The 18,344-nt window shown below is 36.3% G+C and overlaps 1 protein-coding gene across 4 annotated transcripts in view; it reads left to right on the forward strand.

The window, feature by feature from the left end:
- RELN (reelin) overlaps positions 1-18,344 on the forward strand; it is a 375,263-nt gene that overhangs the window by 203,517 nt on the left and 153,402 nt on the right. For all 4 annotated transcript variants that reach the window (XM_067468825.1, XM_060778339.2, XM_060778338.2 and 1 more), the window contains exons 13-19: positions 2,090-2,202; positions 4,651-4,859; positions 7,514-7,642; positions 8,922-9,031; positions 10,410-10,476; positions 11,849-12,082; positions 12,692-12,853. In XM_067468825.1, coding sequence (XP_067324926.1) covers positions 2,090-2,202; positions 4,651-4,859; positions 7,514-7,642; positions 8,922-9,031; positions 10,410-10,476; positions 11,849-12,082; positions 12,692-12,853 — 1,024 coding nt within the window. The remainder of the gene's footprint in view (positions 1-2,089; positions 2,203-4,650; positions 4,860-7,513; positions 7,643-8,921; positions 9,032-10,409; positions 10,477-11,848; positions 12,083-12,691; positions 12,854-18,344) is intronic.

Below are 18,344 nucleotides of genomic sequence, written 5' to 3' on the forward strand. Positions count from 1 at the left end.
ATAAAAACCCTAAGGTTTATCAGCAGAATAAGCCACAGCTTATTCATGACAAAGTGCTTCTGGGAGTCTTGCATGGGCTTTCCACAGATGTGAGAATTTTATCATGATTAACTGTTTTGTAGAGATGGAACATGGGATAGCAAAGGAAGATACAAAAAGATACAAAAGCTAAACCATCTGCTTCCTTGAATAAGTGAGCTGTAATCACTGGAATTTTATAGATATTTCCGGCAATGGAAACCAACATTTACACAAACAAGAAGAAACTCTAAATGACTCTGGCAAAATCATGCATTTTTCTTTGCAACACTCTTTCCAAGAATGTTGTTTTGCAAAGTCCATAGACCAGGTAGATTGTATGTGAAACTTATTCTTTCAACACATTGTTTTTGTTCATGAGAAATGGAAAAACAGTAGAGGAAACAGAGACTGTTTTCCCAGAGAAACAGCCTTTCATATCAACAAGAAAAAAAAACCCTTTCTTATTGAAGCGAAGGTTCTCTGATCACCACACTCAATTATCACATCTCTATATGGATCAGAAAAGCACAGGAAGTGGAAATTGCTCTATTTCCAGGACAACCACACCTGCATGAAAAACAGGAAAGATACTTTTGTCAACCTTCTGAACTCATAGGGCAAGGCTGATGGCTCAGCAAGAGCAGTTGTAAACTTGTATGATTGTGTTGAAAACACTGATTGGGCAAAACTAGTTGCAGAGGAAATCAGGGAAAAGGAGAATGAACTCTTATTTTAATTTGGATTAAAATTGTAACTTCTGATATGGTCTTGTCGGTGCTGCAAACCAGATAGCTAACAGGGCAAAATGTAAAAAAATTCTGTCTGTCCTGCTATTCCATATGAAAATGGACTTTCTGGTTTTTTTAAAGTGCAGGTGAATATCAAAGCATGTAGCCTTTCCTCTGTAATGAAAAATGGCACAACCACAACAGAATTGCTGCCAACAGTGGACTAAAACTAATTGAACACTCAACTAGAACAGAACCATTAAATCAGTTGCTGAGTGGCATTTATGTTGTTGGGAATAGCAAATGGTTTTAATCTAATGTGATTGTGTAGACCAGGTCTGACCACTCGGTTCCTACATGTGAATAATCCATAAAAGCCAGTTTTGTTTTTTCTGAATGGAAAGTATACATTGGTGGATATATACAATATGTTATAAGGATAGTACTAATCTATTCAAACATTGCTTTTTATAAAAAAAATGTGTGAATACTAAATATACAAGATGGAATATTTGTAGAAACAAGTGGAAAGATTTTATACAGTAAAGGATTCTTACATAATTTCTTATCAATATCGTGAATCATTTGAATAGTTGACTCTTAGCCTATTTTACGATACATGGCTTTTCCATCTTTGTGGTTACAAAGAAGGCTTTGAAGTTGTGTTGGGAATTGAACCTCTTTAGCATCCACATCTTTTGCAGTCAAAAAGGAGAGTTATCATTGTGTGTATACAGATGTTATTAAATAAAATATTACGTATTGTGTATTTTATTATGCTTCTGTAATTTCAATTTTTAAAACAGGTGTGCAATTGACCCTCCATATTTGCAGGTTTCAGTTTTGCAGATCTGATTATTCAGATTTGATTAAAAATGTTCTCTCTATGAATCACTAGGTTCTCCAGTGCTACTCTGTGTTCAAATTCCACTAGACATTAGGTGGCAAGCGGGCGGCGCCCAAGAGGAAGTAGGCCTTCTTCCCTCTGCCGCCTCCTCTTCCACCTCCTTGAAGAAAACCTTCCACCTCCTTGAAGAAAACCTAGACATTAACTATAAAGTCACACTGGAAGACCTATAGATTCCTAGAGAGGTGTTCTCTCAGGTTAAAAATAGCACTTTTTATTTGCAGTTTTTCACTTTCACGGGGATCCTGTACCCCAAACGGAAGTCAATATAGAGTGCTGACTGTGATTAGTACCTTTTGTTTCTACTACTGACACCTGTTAGTATAAAACACATGACTGTCATTGTCATAATTATTAGAAATGTAAATGACTGCATTCAAAGTACAAATAAACATAGATTAAATATCGTCTCTAAATATGCACATTTTATCAGGTGGGAGTTGTGATGCTGGTGAAGCCCATGAAAATGATGTTATATTGTATGCAAAGATTGAAGGAAGAAAGGATCATCTAATACTGGATACAATGACCTACACTTCTTACAGAGTAAGTGTTCAGGAGAAATCCTGAAAATTGTATCCATGTTATACATTCCAGAGCGAATGCTGCAATTAACATACAATGTGCAATTTAATATTCATTTTATTTGTATTTAGCTATGTCTGAGCATTTCCAATTGATTTCTGAGGATATAAAGACTCTGCCAATTTTATCATGCTTGACTAAAAAGGGTAACCTGAAATGCTAAAACACTTTGTTGATATAATGATCAAACATGAAATTTTTACTCTTGCAGGAGGATGAAAAGACAATTGTTTTTCAGCAGCAGCATTCGCAAAAATATATTTTGTGCAAAAAGGTAGTCTTTGTGCAAAATCTATCAATATTTGGCAGAAAAATATTTTTCATGCCTTTCTTAATGCAATTTTAGCCAAAATATCAAAAAAATTAAAAATAATTAGAATGTGCTCTCTCAATCTCAGCTTTTGGGGAGAAACTTCAAAAACATTCATATATATATGAAAAAATAAGCAAATATCGTCTTGATTTCAGACAGAAATGCCATTTTTGATATCTAGTGCTGATTGTGAGTTGTCACAGATAATATGTCTGTTAAATAATATGTCTGTTGAATCAAAATCTCAACTTGAGACAGGAGAGAAAAGACTGAGGACTAGATCACAAATGCAGGATAGCAAGGGACTCTTTAGATCTTAATTACAATAGTGATGATTATGATAATGATGATAGGGGATACTTGGCTCAGGAGTATACATGTGAATAGGGCTTTGAGATTATTATTGCTGATGATAAATTGAACACGAGCCAGCAGTTCAGGGCAAAACTGAACATGAGAAATTGAACATGAGCCAGCAGTTGAGGCAAATGGTAACTGAGCTTGCATTAACAGTAGCATGGTTTCCAGGTTGAGGGAATGAACGTTGACAATGAGAGTGCTTTGGCAATGGAACCAATTGCTTCAAGAGGTGATGGGGTCTCCTCTGGATGTCTTTAAAAAGAGGCTGGACAGCTACCTGCTGGGAATGATTTAGCTATTAGATCCGGCACTATCAGGAGGTTGGATTTGATGACTACTTGGGCCCTTTCCAACTCTATGATTCTATGGAAGGTGTATAATCATTTTGCAACTGAGGAATGTTGCGATTTCTTTTGGAAAAATTTCTATTTCACCATTTATTTATTTGCTTTGTATCCTTACAAGGCAATACTAACTACCAGAGGCGCTATCTGGGGACAGTTGAGATGGAGTGGAGGCATCTTTCTGTTGGCAGGGAGAGGCGCCAACAGTAGAAGCAGGGTCATCATGCCCCCCTGGGATGTGCCCGGAATGCCTCCAAAAATGAACAACTTGCATACATTTTGATTCCTGGAGGTCATACCAGTGGTAGTCTACAAAGATAGCATTCTGAAGCATAGAATAGCTAGTGCATCGCACACTCATTTCAATGGTGAGATTCCATATACAGGCAGTCTCCAAGTCATGAACAAGTTAATTTCTGTAGGTTTGTTCTTAAGTTGAATTTGTATGTAAGTCAAAAAAAGTGCATTTTTAAGTGTAACTCCAGCCAAAAATTTAGATATATTATCTTTGGATAGCATAGGAGTTAACACCCCTGTCGTGTTAGTTTTGCTGTCTGCATCCCTCTTCAGAAGATTTCACCTCACTTTCTGCGCTGTGTTCATTGGATTTTGAATGACTTGTTGTGGAAACAAGAATTGGTGAGAAAGCATCATTGGAGTCACCTTTTCTCCATGACAACTGTTTCAGCAGTGAATTTCCCTTCAGAGGGGTAGATTTCTCTCACTTCCTGTTGTCTCACCCTTGTTCTTAACTATGAATTATTTATAAATTGGATGTTTGTAACTCAGGGACTGCCTGTAATGGTAAAGCTAAACCATCATCATGGGATAGCGTGAGCCACACAATCGTCTTAAATGGCAAATAATCTGCTAATCTGGTTCCTCTTCCCTCAAACGTACACACTTTCATTTTCTTTCTTACTCCATATGGCAGTGGTTTTTGTGTCCAGGGACCACTTTGACCAGAAACCACTCTCCAACATTAGTACCAAAAGGGTTACAAATGAGTTTTTGGTCAACTCTAGATTTGGTCTGGTTAATTGCGGTACTAATTGAAAAAATGCATTGGATAGACCACATCAGCTCTAGTTTCTGACACAGAACATATGCCATCCAGTGGTTGCCATCTGCTTGCTCACAGAAAACCATATTTAATAAGCCTTGGCACTATAAGAGGGTTTTGCGAGACCAGTCACTCTCATTGGAACGGTGTTGTAACTAACAGTGAGGCCATAAACCGTATTTTAGTTGTTGCGGACCACTGGTGGTCCACGGACCACAGGTTGGGAACCACTAACATATGGCATAGCTTTCACAACAACCTTAAGACAGTTAACAAAATGCGTGTAAATCTAATAAACAAATAATAAATATAATTTTTTTCTTTTGAAGGTTCCAGCTTTAGTTTCAGTTGTCATCAGTCCAGAACTACAGACTCCAGCAACCAAGTTCTGTCTCAAGCAGAAGAATCATCAAGGGAGAAACAAAAATGTCTGGGCAGTTGACTACTTCCATGTCCTGCCTGTGCTCCCTTCCCCTGAAACTCACATGATCCAGTTTTCTCTTAACCTTGGTTGTGGAACCCACCAACCAGGCAACAGGTAGGAGACGTGAAAATCAGAAATTGTTCCTCCAGTTTTAGACCCCTTGCTTGTATACAACTATAGTTTGCTTTCCGTATTTCCTGGAAGAAAAGGAAAATAGGTAATGTGAAATAAATACGCATATTGTGACAGAAGACTCACAATATGTGATAGAATGGCTCAACAGAGACTTTTGCAATGGGTATGTCTAGAAATTCTAGTTTTGTGCACGGACTGTTGTATAATTATTGCTAAAAGCCACAAAAGAAAACTAGCCAGATTTTGAGGATTTAGATCAGCAAACTTCCTTCAGACCCCTCCCAATCATCTATTGCTATTTTTTCACTTTCTAGTGTAGGAGTGAAACCTTGCAGCCCACACTTCAACCCCAGGCTGGGTATAAAACCCTAACATCCATCTATTCTCTTGATCATTTTCTACAAAACAATGGTAGTAAAATTGCCTCTTCTAGTATAAACTTCCAGGAGCTGTGACTCGGATTTCAAATAGGACACAAGCCCCCTTCCTACAGTGATTAACAGTTTTAAAATACCCTTTTTTCACAGCAAGAAGAGGAGTAGCAGCTAATCATAATTTTTCTCTCTTTGGTTTCTCTCTCTCTCTCTCTCTGGTCATCTGTGTGATACGCATTTATGTATTTGTGTGTTTAATGGTGGGCTCCGTAGAGACTTAAACTTATAACAATCATTGTAAAGGGAAGCTCTTTTTGAAGTATATGTATAATAATGATTTTCTGCTTAATAATGGGGTTTCCTACTTCATTCTTTGATCTCTTTTGAAATATTTTCTTTTCTTCCAACTCAGAAAGTGCCTTAGGCACAAGGAATTTGCTTTCTTTAATTATTTTTTTTAAAAAATACTAACTTTCCATAAACTGCATCTGCATTTCAAAAATCATGTGGCAGTACACATCTCTTTGTTCACAAAAGCACCATAATGGCGCTACCATGCAGTAGAAGACTTAATATAGAATATATAAAGTGAATGTGAACCTTTAATTTAAATTTAAAGTATCATAAATTGAAAAACCATGCAGATGGATTACACCTTTACTAAAATCATGTCTAACTAAATTATTCTGAATAGCTCATAATTTGATTTTTAACACTTCATTTGCACAATTTAAGATAGTTATTAGAATTAAACTATTTTTCAAAAAGCTAAATTTATGTTAATATATATCCTAAATTAGTAGAACTCTTTCAAGATGAAAGAAGACTGATAGATATACTGGTGGTATTTCATTTTTAATATTGAGTGACAGTAAATCATTACGGAGATCAGGGGAAAATGCATTCATGTTGAAATAACATGCACACAAAATTTTTCAAAATATTCTGGGGTTGAAGGGTGTCAAGATCTTCATGTTCAACATTCTGCATTGCGTAAGTCAAAGGATCATGCTCCTTCTGTGCAGTTCTACCTGACTACTAGTGTTTCACATATATATGTCTGTTTAACGTGGTATGAGCACCTATATCAGCCACTTAGTAATTGCATAAGGTGTTGGGGACCCAGGAACAATCTGACTGCAACTGGCAGCAAACAATACTTATCCTTCCCCCCCCCCCCCCCATTGAATTCACTGAAGATCCATGAGGGAGATTAATACTCCTTCTTTACAGCAGCATTTAGATGTCTTTCAGATACCCCACAAATTTTAACAGCCACTGAATGGATGCCTTTTTTCTTGGCCACAAAATGACAGGTGAAACACATAATTCCCCTTTTCTTATTTATTTATTTACTAAATTTATATCCCGCTCTTCTCACTTCGAAGGGGACTCAGAGTGGCTTACAGATTGTGGCAAAATTCAAAGCCTCATTATACATACAAATAATAAATAAAACATTTCAAATTATGAACAGTTAAAACATATAAATGCAATAAAACAGATTAAAACATCATTTCTCGATGACCAGGGTGAGACAAAGGACTCTTATCTGCTGGAGCTAGGTGTGAAGCAGACAAGAGTCCTTTGTCCCACCCTGGTCATTCCACAGATATATAAACCCTTTTTCCTAGTTCCAACAGACCTCACTACCTCTGAGGATGCTTGCCATAGATGCAGGTGAAATGTCAGGAGATAATGCCTCTAGACCATGGCCATATAGCCCGAAAAAACCTACAACGACCCAGTGATTCTGGCCATGAAAGCCTTCAACAATACATTAAATAACCTAATTCTCAACCCCCAACTTGGTCAACTGACCTCTCCACAAAATGGTATGAGAAGCCTACTGACAGTAAGAAGCATATAGGGTCTTCCTCTCACTTTCCCTTTAGTCTGTTCTGTGTTTGAAACATTAGTACTACATCAATCTATTTTGAATCCAGTGTAAACATAACAGCCTTCTTGGTAAGTAAGGCCTTCAGGTGCTGCCCTCACAATCCATTAGCTAAATACATTCTGGCATGTGTTGCTGCCTTGTCTTTTAGAACACTGTGCTTTGTGATTCCTTCATCTTTGGCAGTCACTCCCAGGCATTTGATATTTTCATATTTGCTTGGGGGGGGGGGGGGGTCAATTATTTAAAAAGCTATATCAAAATTTTACCTGTTCTTGCTACACACATCAAGTTACTACATTTAATAGTTATCGCAAGTTGGAATAGCTTCATTTTATATCACTATTTCTTTGTGTTGCCAGTGTCAGCTTGGAGTTTTCCACCAACCATGGCCGTACTTGGTCATTACTTCACTCAGAATGCCTGCCAGAGATCTGTGCTGGGTCTCACCTTCCTCACAGTACAATCTACGCGTCGGAAAACTACAGTGGGTAAGGGAATTTCTCCCCAAAATAGCTCTAAGACAAGAATGATGCAAAAATAAATTGTTCCTGGCTCTGTAAAGCAGTTGAGTTAATGTCCCCAAGTAACCTCTGCTCTGTGACAGAGGAAGGCAAATTGAGATGATATAATACACTGAGAAATTTTATTCACATCAAGTTGTTTTCATTGTATGAAAAATACATTTTTTAAAAAAACTCCAGGCTCTTGAAAAGATTTTATAGATTTACTTATCAATCCTTGGTCTGAGTGTACATATGTGCCTTCAAGTTGCCTATCCAACTTATCGTGACTCCATGGATTTCATAGGGTTTCCAATGGAACAATGAATCATCAGAGCAGGTTTTGCCAGTTCATTTTTCTGAAATATGGCATACAGCACTTGATATTTGTTGACAGTCTCCTATCCAAGTACTAATCAAGACTGACCATGCTTAGCCTCCAAGATCTACATGAGGTCTGGTGCCTTTAAAGTATTTGGCCTTTCCTTGGTATACCTTAAAATAGGAGCTTGACACAAATGCCCTTCTTCATACTTTACTGAAACCAAAAGGGTGCCATCAATTTGCAGAGGAAAGGAGGTGGTGTTTCCATTGGAAAAAGAAGAAGGATTGCTTCCCATGCTGTTTAAGATCATGACCTCCTGAAAAATAACTAGAGGGCTGGGAAATGAGCAGAAACCCTCCTCCAACTGCAGAGTCTCATGAGTGAAACTCTGGATCCAGTCTGAAGATCCATCCCTGCTAATGTGATCTAGAACTATTATCTATATAAATAAAAATGTAATGTTAGTTTGTGGGATTAACAGAACTCAAAAACCACTGGACGAATTGACACCAAATTTGGACACAAAACACCTATCAGGCCAACTAGTTACCATCATTCATAAAAACACTGAAAAACACAGTGGAAGGGACTTAAAAAGCCAAAAAACAAAAAATCCATTAAAACACATGCACAAAACCACATATATACACAAACACACATATATACACATATACAAACATATACACATAACGCAAACCCACAAAACACAGATACACAGACTGGGCCACAGCAACGCATGGCAGTGGACGGCTAGTCCAAATATAAAAAGGGAAATATGAACTCATATTACAGTATTCAACCATATTTGTGTATCATTTAAACTACTATGATTCTCAAATGCTGTTATGTGTTTTGTCTTCCATGTAACTGAAGTGTTGACATTTTGTAATTTTAAAACAGCTTGTAACTTTAAAAGCATGTGGGCTTGTATGTCTGTTTCAGGTGGAACCGAATAACTATTCCCCTTCCAAATGCAGCATTAACCAGAGATACCAGGATTCGATGGAGACAAATGGGACCGATCCTTGGAAACATGTGGGCAATTGACAATAGTTAGTAGTATTCATTACTGTCATCATTGTGTTTCATTAGTACTTAATATCTCTTCTCAGTGAATGCCCTTGTATTTCTCAGTATTATAATCCTGCTTGGAACTCAAATTTTTTAAGTATTCTTTTTTCTGCTTTGTTCATTAAATGAAACTGAAAAACAATGTCATAGTTTAAATACACTGGAGAATCCCATGATAAAAAGGAATGAAATAATCTAGACAAAAAAATTATTTATTACATGCAAACAGATGAAAATGCCAATATTTTTTCAAAGCATTTCTGTTGTCATACTTATGGAAGCAATATTATGTTATATGTTATTTTTATTTAAAATAAACATTTGGCTTAATACTTGTGGGGTACATAATGACTCTTAGAGTTAGCTTTGGACGTAAAAGAAGAAAAACCCCACATGCTGCCTCTTTATTCCTTTTCTCCCATGTATGAACTGCACACTCACCCTCTACCTGCATTTAAATATTGGCAGCTACAATTGCTAAAAATGTCAATTTATCTTGATTCATGCTGCTATATGCTGCTTGATTGCTCCTTTTTGGCTCCTTCGGATAGTACTATTTACCAAACAATTCAGTAGACCCAATCCATGCCTTCTTGTTACCGAACGGGATTATACAGCTGGTGCTCATTTATTCTTGAGTTATGTTTCTATCTCAATTGAGAATGAACAAACCAAAGTTTTTGATTTAATTGTTATCTTAATAAACCATAGAAAACCAAAATGTTGGGATGAATTTAAAAATCTATTTGCTTAGAATAGGAAAGCAGAAAAATCTTCATAATCCTCGAGTTTGTACACCATCCCAAATTCCTAGTTAGGCTTTGTATGTAGTTTAGTAAAGCACCAACATTCTTTAGCAGGGAAGGCTTGTAAAACTGCAGGTTTCATGATTTCATAACATCTACAATGTAGATGCATCCATGCATAGGATTGAACTCTTAGTCTTCTTGGTTCTGGACAAAGCTATTAGGAAATCTGGTTCTTAATTCCTTCTCGTTATGTGTTACGTTTGGCCAAGGGAGGACATTAATCAGACTTGTGATTGGAGGTTATAATATTGACAAAATGTTGGTCTCCAATACATTCAGCGCATCCAATGTTGATATCCAATATATTCAGCTTAAACAGCACATTATAGTTAAGAGGGTATCCATGCTAAAGGGTAAGTTAGTATCAGTCATAACTGACAAACTCATCTCCCTTCATATATTTACCTTTACACCATCCTTTACTCATTTATAAAATAATATTTTGATATTAAATATTAATGTTATGAACTCTTTCTGTACCTGCATCTATGTTTATTTTTTGTCATGTCAAAATTTCAACTTTGATGTGATCCGTTTGTTTTGTCTCCAGTTTATATTGGACCGTCTTGTCTCAAATTTTGTTCGGGGCGAGGACAATGCACTAGAAAAGGTTGCAAGTAAGTCTGATAATAAATCATTAACCATTCCATTTATGCTTTGCTTTTTATTCTGTGCTCTTCCAAGATTTTAGGGCAGTCTGCTTTCTGGATTGGCCTTCTTCCTTGAGAGATGGGGGTCTTCTAAAAAGAACCACTGAGAATTCCTGCCTCACATAGATCAGACCTGTCTCGGCGTCAAAGAGCTCTTAGGCTTTTCAGCGCTTAAAATCTTTTTTGAATTTTTAAATGGAAAGGGGACCGGATTCTCTTAGTTTCTAATTGTAAACCAATACAGTTATTTTTTTTATTTTTTATTGTGACTAGGTTGGCCAATTGCTTCAGAGGAAGGAAAGAAGCTCCTTCCTTTTCCTCTGGATAGTGAATGTGAAGCTAGAGCAACATTGACCAATCTGATCTCCCATGGTTTATAGGAAATAATTTGAATAGTTTGAATTCTTCTGAAAGTATTATTACAGCCATAAGGTTTTAAATTATCTGTGTTATTGCTTATATGTGAGTTATATTAATGGTACTGTTTTATTTGCTTACTGTTTTGTTTTTACTGATGTGTTGTTGGGTTTGGCCCCCTGTAAGCCGCCCGGAGTCCCCTTGGGGAGATGGTGGTGGGGTATAAATAAATAAATTATTATTATTATTAAGACTTAATTTACTTATTTAATGGATGCATGTGTATGTCTGTATTTGGTATACAAATAGTATGCAAACTTTTTGTGTAGAGACCAATAGAACTAACATACTGGCTTTTATGCTGCCAGAACATACAACAGATTCATTAAATTTGGAAGGAGGGGGCTTCAGAAATAGCATAATCATTTCACTTCTGACAGTTCAATTTGCAATATATTCTTAAGATTTTATTGACCCACTAACTAACAGGAATATTCTTTTATATTGAGAAAAGAGCATTCTTATGGCCATCTCACAGATTGTCACTATTATGAAGAGAAAGGGGCACTCTGAGCTGGATAGTAACTAATTTACCTTCTTATCAGAGTAACCAGACAAGAATAATGAACTATGTTCTGTTTTGTGTACATATGATTGGGACAGATAGAAAGTAATAGGGGACATCTGCTTTCATGCCTTCCAAGGTTAATCTTCCCTTGAGACTGTTCTCTTAGTTTGATTGTTTGGTGTTTTGGATCTAGTAGGCTAACAGGACCATTTCTGTAATCATTATTGCAGAGTATTATTGTGTGATTTTAAAACAAATTCAATGCAGTGAGTAAAAGCTAAAGAGAAATGTTAGGCAGATATTTTAATGTATGATGTATTTCATGTCTGAAAACTTTATCCAAAACTTGATTTCCCCAAGATTTTTACAATAATTAGCTAACTATAAGATGGTTTTGTTTTGCATTTCATACAGATGTGATCCAGGTTATTCAGGACCTGCATGCGAAATGGCTTCTCAAACCTTCCCTATGTTTATCTCTGAGAGTTTTGGCAATTCTAGACTCTCTTCCTATCACAATTTTTACTCTATCCGTGGTGCTGAAGTCAGCTTTGGCTGTGGAGTTCTAGCCAGTGGCAAAGCCTTGGTTTTTAACAAAGAAGGACGGCGTCAACTTATCACTTCTTTTTTGGATAGCTCACAGTCCAGGTAAAAAAAAAGATGAATAGAAACTATATAGGCATTGAAATACTCCTGAACAAACTAACATCGGAGTGACTGCACTGTATCATGTATTATAGACATAAAGCTTCTGTTTGGTAGAGAAACACATGTTATATATTTCTTGTTTTTTTAATCTACACATTATATAATTTGGGTTGCCTGAAATAAATGTTTTTTTTAAAAAAAATGCTTCATCTGCAGTGCTAGGTATTTAATACATTTGGGAGGAAGTATTATGTGTCTGAGTTTGCAAGCATGCGACATTAATATCAAAAATGAGTGTTGGAGCCAAGTGCTAATTAATTATTTATGAGGTTGTATTTATTTTGACAGCTTGTGGCAGCTGATTAGATCTATTCGATATCTCCTCCACCCCTCCGGTTCCTAATAAATAATTGAATGCAATAATGATTGGCATTTTAAAACAATATATGCCACATTGCATTGCTGGACTGAATAAACAATTTCAGCTACACAAAGACCCCATAAATACTGTGTACTTTGCCTAGATTTTTGAGATTAAAAACAACTGCTTTAGGAAGTGACTCCTGCATAAACTTGTAATTTACAATGATGCATACTGTTATTAACTAGATTCCTCCAGTTCACGTTACGTCTTGGAAGCAAATCAGTCTTGAGCACTTGCAAAGCACCCAACCAACCCGGAGAAGGCGTCTTACTGCACTATTCATATGACAATGGGATTACATGGAAGCTGCTCGAACATTATTCCTATCTCAGCTATCATGAACCAAGGTATATGGATTGTTTCAATGTTGAATAATGCAGGTGCACCTATTATGAATTGTCTGTGTGCAACCCATTTGAACTGAATCACTTAAAGAGAGCCAGACTCACCCTAATTTTTGTTAATCTTTCAACAAGATATTGCAGTGAAAATGTACTAATATTTCAATTTACTTGCAAGTTTCCTTCAGGTTTAATAGATGTGTTATAATACTTTTTTCTGGTTAATTTGGTGTTCCTCGGATATTTTTGGATAAGGAACTCTCACTAATTAAAGACAAGGCAATTAGAAATGGAAAGAATATTCCAAATAATTTTTGAACTGGTTTTTAAAATGACTAAAAAACATTGACATGAAGAATACCAAACTGATGATCATTTTAGCAGTTTGGGACTTATTTTATATAAAATTTGTACATGGGGGGAGGAGAACAATGAAAAACTTCCGGCAGATGTCCCACCGATTGGATCATTCTAGATGAATGCGGATGCCCTGAGTTTATTACTCTTGGGCAACGGAGGCAGATGGAGACTCTCCAGAAGGTAGCAAGTATCTAAAATTGTCTTTATACCTTGGCCTGTGTAAACCGCCATGTTTTGGCACCATGCATGTTTTTATTGGTGGAAATTCAACTATGTGGGAATCCTCTGTGCAAAGGATTCCCCGTGTTCCTTGTGTTTTGTTGATAAAATTATTTCAATCCTCTTCCATTTGACAGGAATATTTTTGTCTACAAAACAGCAGGAGCCACTGGACATTAGTTATATACATGTATTGAAATAATATATTCAAAATAGAGTTCTCAACTATATACATGCTCTTTTTAAGTAATGACATACAGGAACAATAGTAAAAACATGTTTTGGTTCTGCAACAGAAAAAAAAGGTCTAGTCCAGGAGTCCTCAAACTAAGGCCCGGGGGCCAGTAATGGCCCTCCAAGGTCATTTATTTGGCCCTCGCTCAGGGCCAACCTGCGTCTGAAACTACTTGAAAGCACACCATCACCACCACCACAACAACAACAACAATCATATCTCATCAGTCTAAAGCTGGTCCACATTTCCCATTGAAATACTAATACGTTCATATTAATTAAAATTGTTCTTCATTTTAATTATTGTATTGTTTTTAAGTGTGTTTTGCACTACAAATAATATATGTGCAGTGTGCATTGGAATTCTTTCATGTTTTTTTCAAATTATAATACGGCCGTCCAACAGTTTGAGAGACTGTGACCTGGCCCTCTTTTTAAAAAGTTTGAGGACCCCTGGTCTGGTCCATCACCCTTAGCTTTCTACTGATAAGAAACCACTTGAGCTTTACCTTATCTCTCAAGACAATGATGAGGCACTTCCCCTTGTGCAAGTAAGACCAGAACTAAAATATTACACTAGATATGACCTAACAACCTTTTATTGAGTTCCAGCTTCTCTCCTTAGAGTAGGGGTGGATTAAGCCCAGTCCTGGGGTCACAAGAACCCAGCAAAAGCTAACTCCAATGTGTGATTTTATTATATGACCAAAAACTAACAATATGGAATGTGTCCAGTAAAGAGTAACCAAAAATATTTAAGGTTTTAAAGCCATGCCCTATGAGGCACAGCTTAGGGACTTCTCTGCTCTGGAGAAGAAAAGGTTTAAAGCTGACGTGATACCTATATTTAAATACTTGAAAGGATGGTGGAGCAAGCTTCTTTTCTGCTGCTTTAAAAACTAGGACACTAAGCATTGGATTCAAACTGCAGGAAAAGAGATTCCACCTGAATATTAGGGAAAACCTCCTGGTGGGAAGAGCTGATCAGCAGTGGAATACAACGGAATGTGGAGGAGTTTCCTTTGGAGATTTTAAACAGAGGCTGGATGGCCTTCTGTCAGGAGTGTTTTGATGGTTCTTGCATGGCAGAATTGGGTTGGCATGAATGGCTCTGGTGATTTCTTCAAACTCTATGATTCTATGAATATTTCTGGACATAAAACATATTCCTGGGCTACCTTACTTTTGATCAAATATGAGCCAAGACAGAAGTGTCTCTCCTACAGTCTTCCAGGAACAACAAAGAATTAAAAAAATTATCCTGGTACCATTTACCATTTGTTTTCACATTTTTAAATCCCAGTTTTTCTTTTTGTTTTATTCCATATGACATTTTGACAGCCTGTGATTCCAGGAGCAGAAAATTGAGCCCCATTCCCAGCATAGAAAATATACAGTGCCATCCTAAAGACATTTCTACTCAGAAATAAGGGTCACTCAGTTTATCAGGTTTTCTCTTCTCTTTAAGTGGTATAAGATTACCATTTGCTCTAATATGAAATGTGTGGTCTCTCACTATTGAAGAGAAAACCCTACTTATGAAAAACATACTTCTTCCTAATATTGGGATGAGATGAAATACTTTCTGAAAAGAACAAACTGAATCACAATAATTTAGAGATGAGAGCAATTTTCTTCCTTAGAATGACTCTTCCAGTATTTCCAAAGTTACTTGTTAGTGGCACCATTTGATGTCTTCCTGCTAATCAGCTAGCACATTCGCTTTGCAAAAATAAATGTGCTATCACAAAGACACTTTGAATGCATATACTAAGGCTCACAAATACAGCTTAGCAAGCACTTTTTAATGTGCTGCTTTTTGATATGAGTGAAGATGCAAAGCAGTTTTGCACATATAGGAGGAATCAAAGATCAACAGCACATACCTTGGGTAATCATAAAGCCCAAGCAGGAGAAAAAGAAAGTATGTGATGTTAAATGTATGAATTGATTTTTCCCCCCAGTCACTTGCCATAGCAGCTTATTTACACATCCCCTTTGAAGAATAAAAGGAAGAGAAAAAAAGGAGTTCACAGACACAGTCTCAGTAGGAATATATTGCAAACACCTTAGCCAATATTTAATTCCACATTGATGGGAACAAATGCTCCCCATGTTGTCCTGCCCCACATCTTACCTTGCATGTTGGCATCTGTTAATATTGATCTATGGGACATGCACGAAGATGTCATTGCCATGGCAATTAATGTATGCTCCCTGTGGCTGTGTACTGTAATTGCTCCTGGAAATTCGATATTATTCTTAATTTTCTTCACAGTTTGTCAAGTACAGGTTTTGTTGTCACAGCTGCCATGAGTAATCAAGTGGCCTTGAAGACAGTGGTAGACTCTTGAGACTGGGTTGCAAAATAAATCTGTAAGCAATTTAAGCATGCACACAGCCTCATACCATAGTGGGGTGGGTTTTTTTTTGTTTTGTTTTGTTTTGTTGTTTTGTTGTTGTTGTTTTTTGTTTTGTTTTTTGTAAAAATGAGTATTTTATAGGGATTGATTTACCAAAAATACTGAAGCTGGGTATTTATTATTTAATTAATTAATTAATTTCGTATATTTCTACCCCGCCCTTTTCCCCACAAGGGGACTCAGGGCAGCCTCACCATAAGCATTGGATGATGTTAACAACATATACACCATAAAAATTACAATTAGAACAGTAACATCAGTTTAAAAACATTATTAAAAATCATCAATAAATTCATTTAACAATAAATTAACATGCCAGTAAAACCAAAACCAAGCCAGGAAAATCCAGTCACTAAAATCCAAAATTTCTTTTCCGATTGCCACTGTCCTCTAGTTGAACGCCTGGCCTCAGAGCCAGGTCTTCAGTTGTCTTCTAAAGGACAGGAGGGAGATGGCCAACCTGATGTCTTTAGGCCACCTTCTTTCCATCCCTGACAGAAAACTAGATCTAATGTGTGTCCAGCAATTAATTCTGTATTACTACAAAAACACATCTCAAAATCCATTGTTTAATCAGAGAATGAAATATATGCTACATTCTGGAATCAAACATACATTGGGCATTAAACCAGATGCAAAGACATGTTTTAAAAAACAAGAAATAGAAATTGACCTCAAAGGCAGTGACTGAAGGTAAGAAGAGCACTAGTGATTTACTACTACCTGGTTATATTTAATGTTCAACAGTAACAAAGCTCTGAGCAGGTATAGCAGAGCTGGCCAACTGCAGCGGAGACAAATTCCCCCTCCCCAAAACAGCACCCTAAATCAGCCCAAAAATGTATAGTAACCCAGCCTGAAGCAACATCTCATCTCTGGTGTTCACTTCCATACTTTATGGGGAGAATGTTAGGGCTTTGACCAACCTTAAGACAACTATAATCATTAATGAATATATGTACTTTAAGCACTGAAGTGTTCCAGAAATGCTTTTGTATAATACTTTTACCTCTAGTAATCATAATAAGTTTTTTTCTAGTCTTACCACAAGGATTTTTTTTTAAAGCATGCTTTCGAATTTTAAACTATTCCTTTCTGCACAGTGGCTCCCACAATAAAATTAGCACAAAAGAAGTCATAAAAACTATACAAATGACAAAAAAAGTCTAATTAAAATAGATTTAAGCTAATCTTAAATTTTATTATAAAATATTAAATTCCTGGTCAAATAAATACTTTGAGGTTAATCCAATGATCACTTCCAATTAGGATATTCGCATTGAACCCTGTAACAGGGTCCATATATTCAATTAGGCAGTTCAGACTAACAACTGGAATTAGCCCTTTAATTGGGAATCACAAAGAAATTGGTGTTTATTATATTTTTTCTTCTGAGGGCATTCCAGATTGAGGGAACGACCACAGAGAAAATCCCTTTTTTGGTAAATTGATGATGCATTTATCCCATTTATAGAAAGGTTTCTCTACCAGGCTTAATGCCTGAGTAAAATAATATGGGATGCAGTACCCATTCCTGAATTTGTGTTCCATACACAGAGGGCTGAATCCATAGGGTCATACAAACTCTAAGATAAGGGTTGTGTGACCCTAGAGGTCCATGTAGAAAGACAATCCACACTTGCATGCATATTTGATCTCCCAGAGAAGTTGCCAATTTATTTATCAGTTGTAACCATAAGCTTATACAAAATCTTCTCTATTCATTGACATTTTGTCACATATATCCAAAGTTTTTTCCTCTAATTGTAGGTTTCTCACCAAGACTGGATCTACATTGCCATGTAATGCAGGTTCAGAATGCAAATTAACTGCATTGAACTGGATTATATTAATCTACACTGCCATATCATGCAATTAATCTGCATTCTGAAACTGAGTGATATGGCAGTGTAGATCCAGCCCAGGTTTCACAGCAATAACCACTTGATTGATTGATTGATTGTAGAGGAATGACATAAAAAAACCAATGTAATGATACATTCTGCAAAATTTCATTACCAAAAAATGTTTCCTTAAAGAATTTATAAATTAAATTTTAATAGAAAGTAGACAGAGCATGAACAGAAATAGGAATATTTTCTTGAGTATATTAGGAAGCAAAGATTAGAGATTAAAGTCCAAAGGTGCATCTACTTTGTAGAAAAAATGTAGTATATCATCTATATAAATAAAAATGTAATGTTCGTTTTTGAGATTAACATAACTCAAAAACCACTGGACGAATTGACGCCAAATTTGAA

This window comes from Anolis sagrei, chromosome 5 (genome assembly GCF_037176765.1).
Source record: "Anolis sagrei isolate rAnoSag1 chromosome 5, rAnoSag1.mat, whole genome shotgun sequence".
NCBI lineage: Eukaryota > Metazoa > Chordata > Lepidosauria > Squamata > Dactyloidae > Anolis > Anolis sagrei.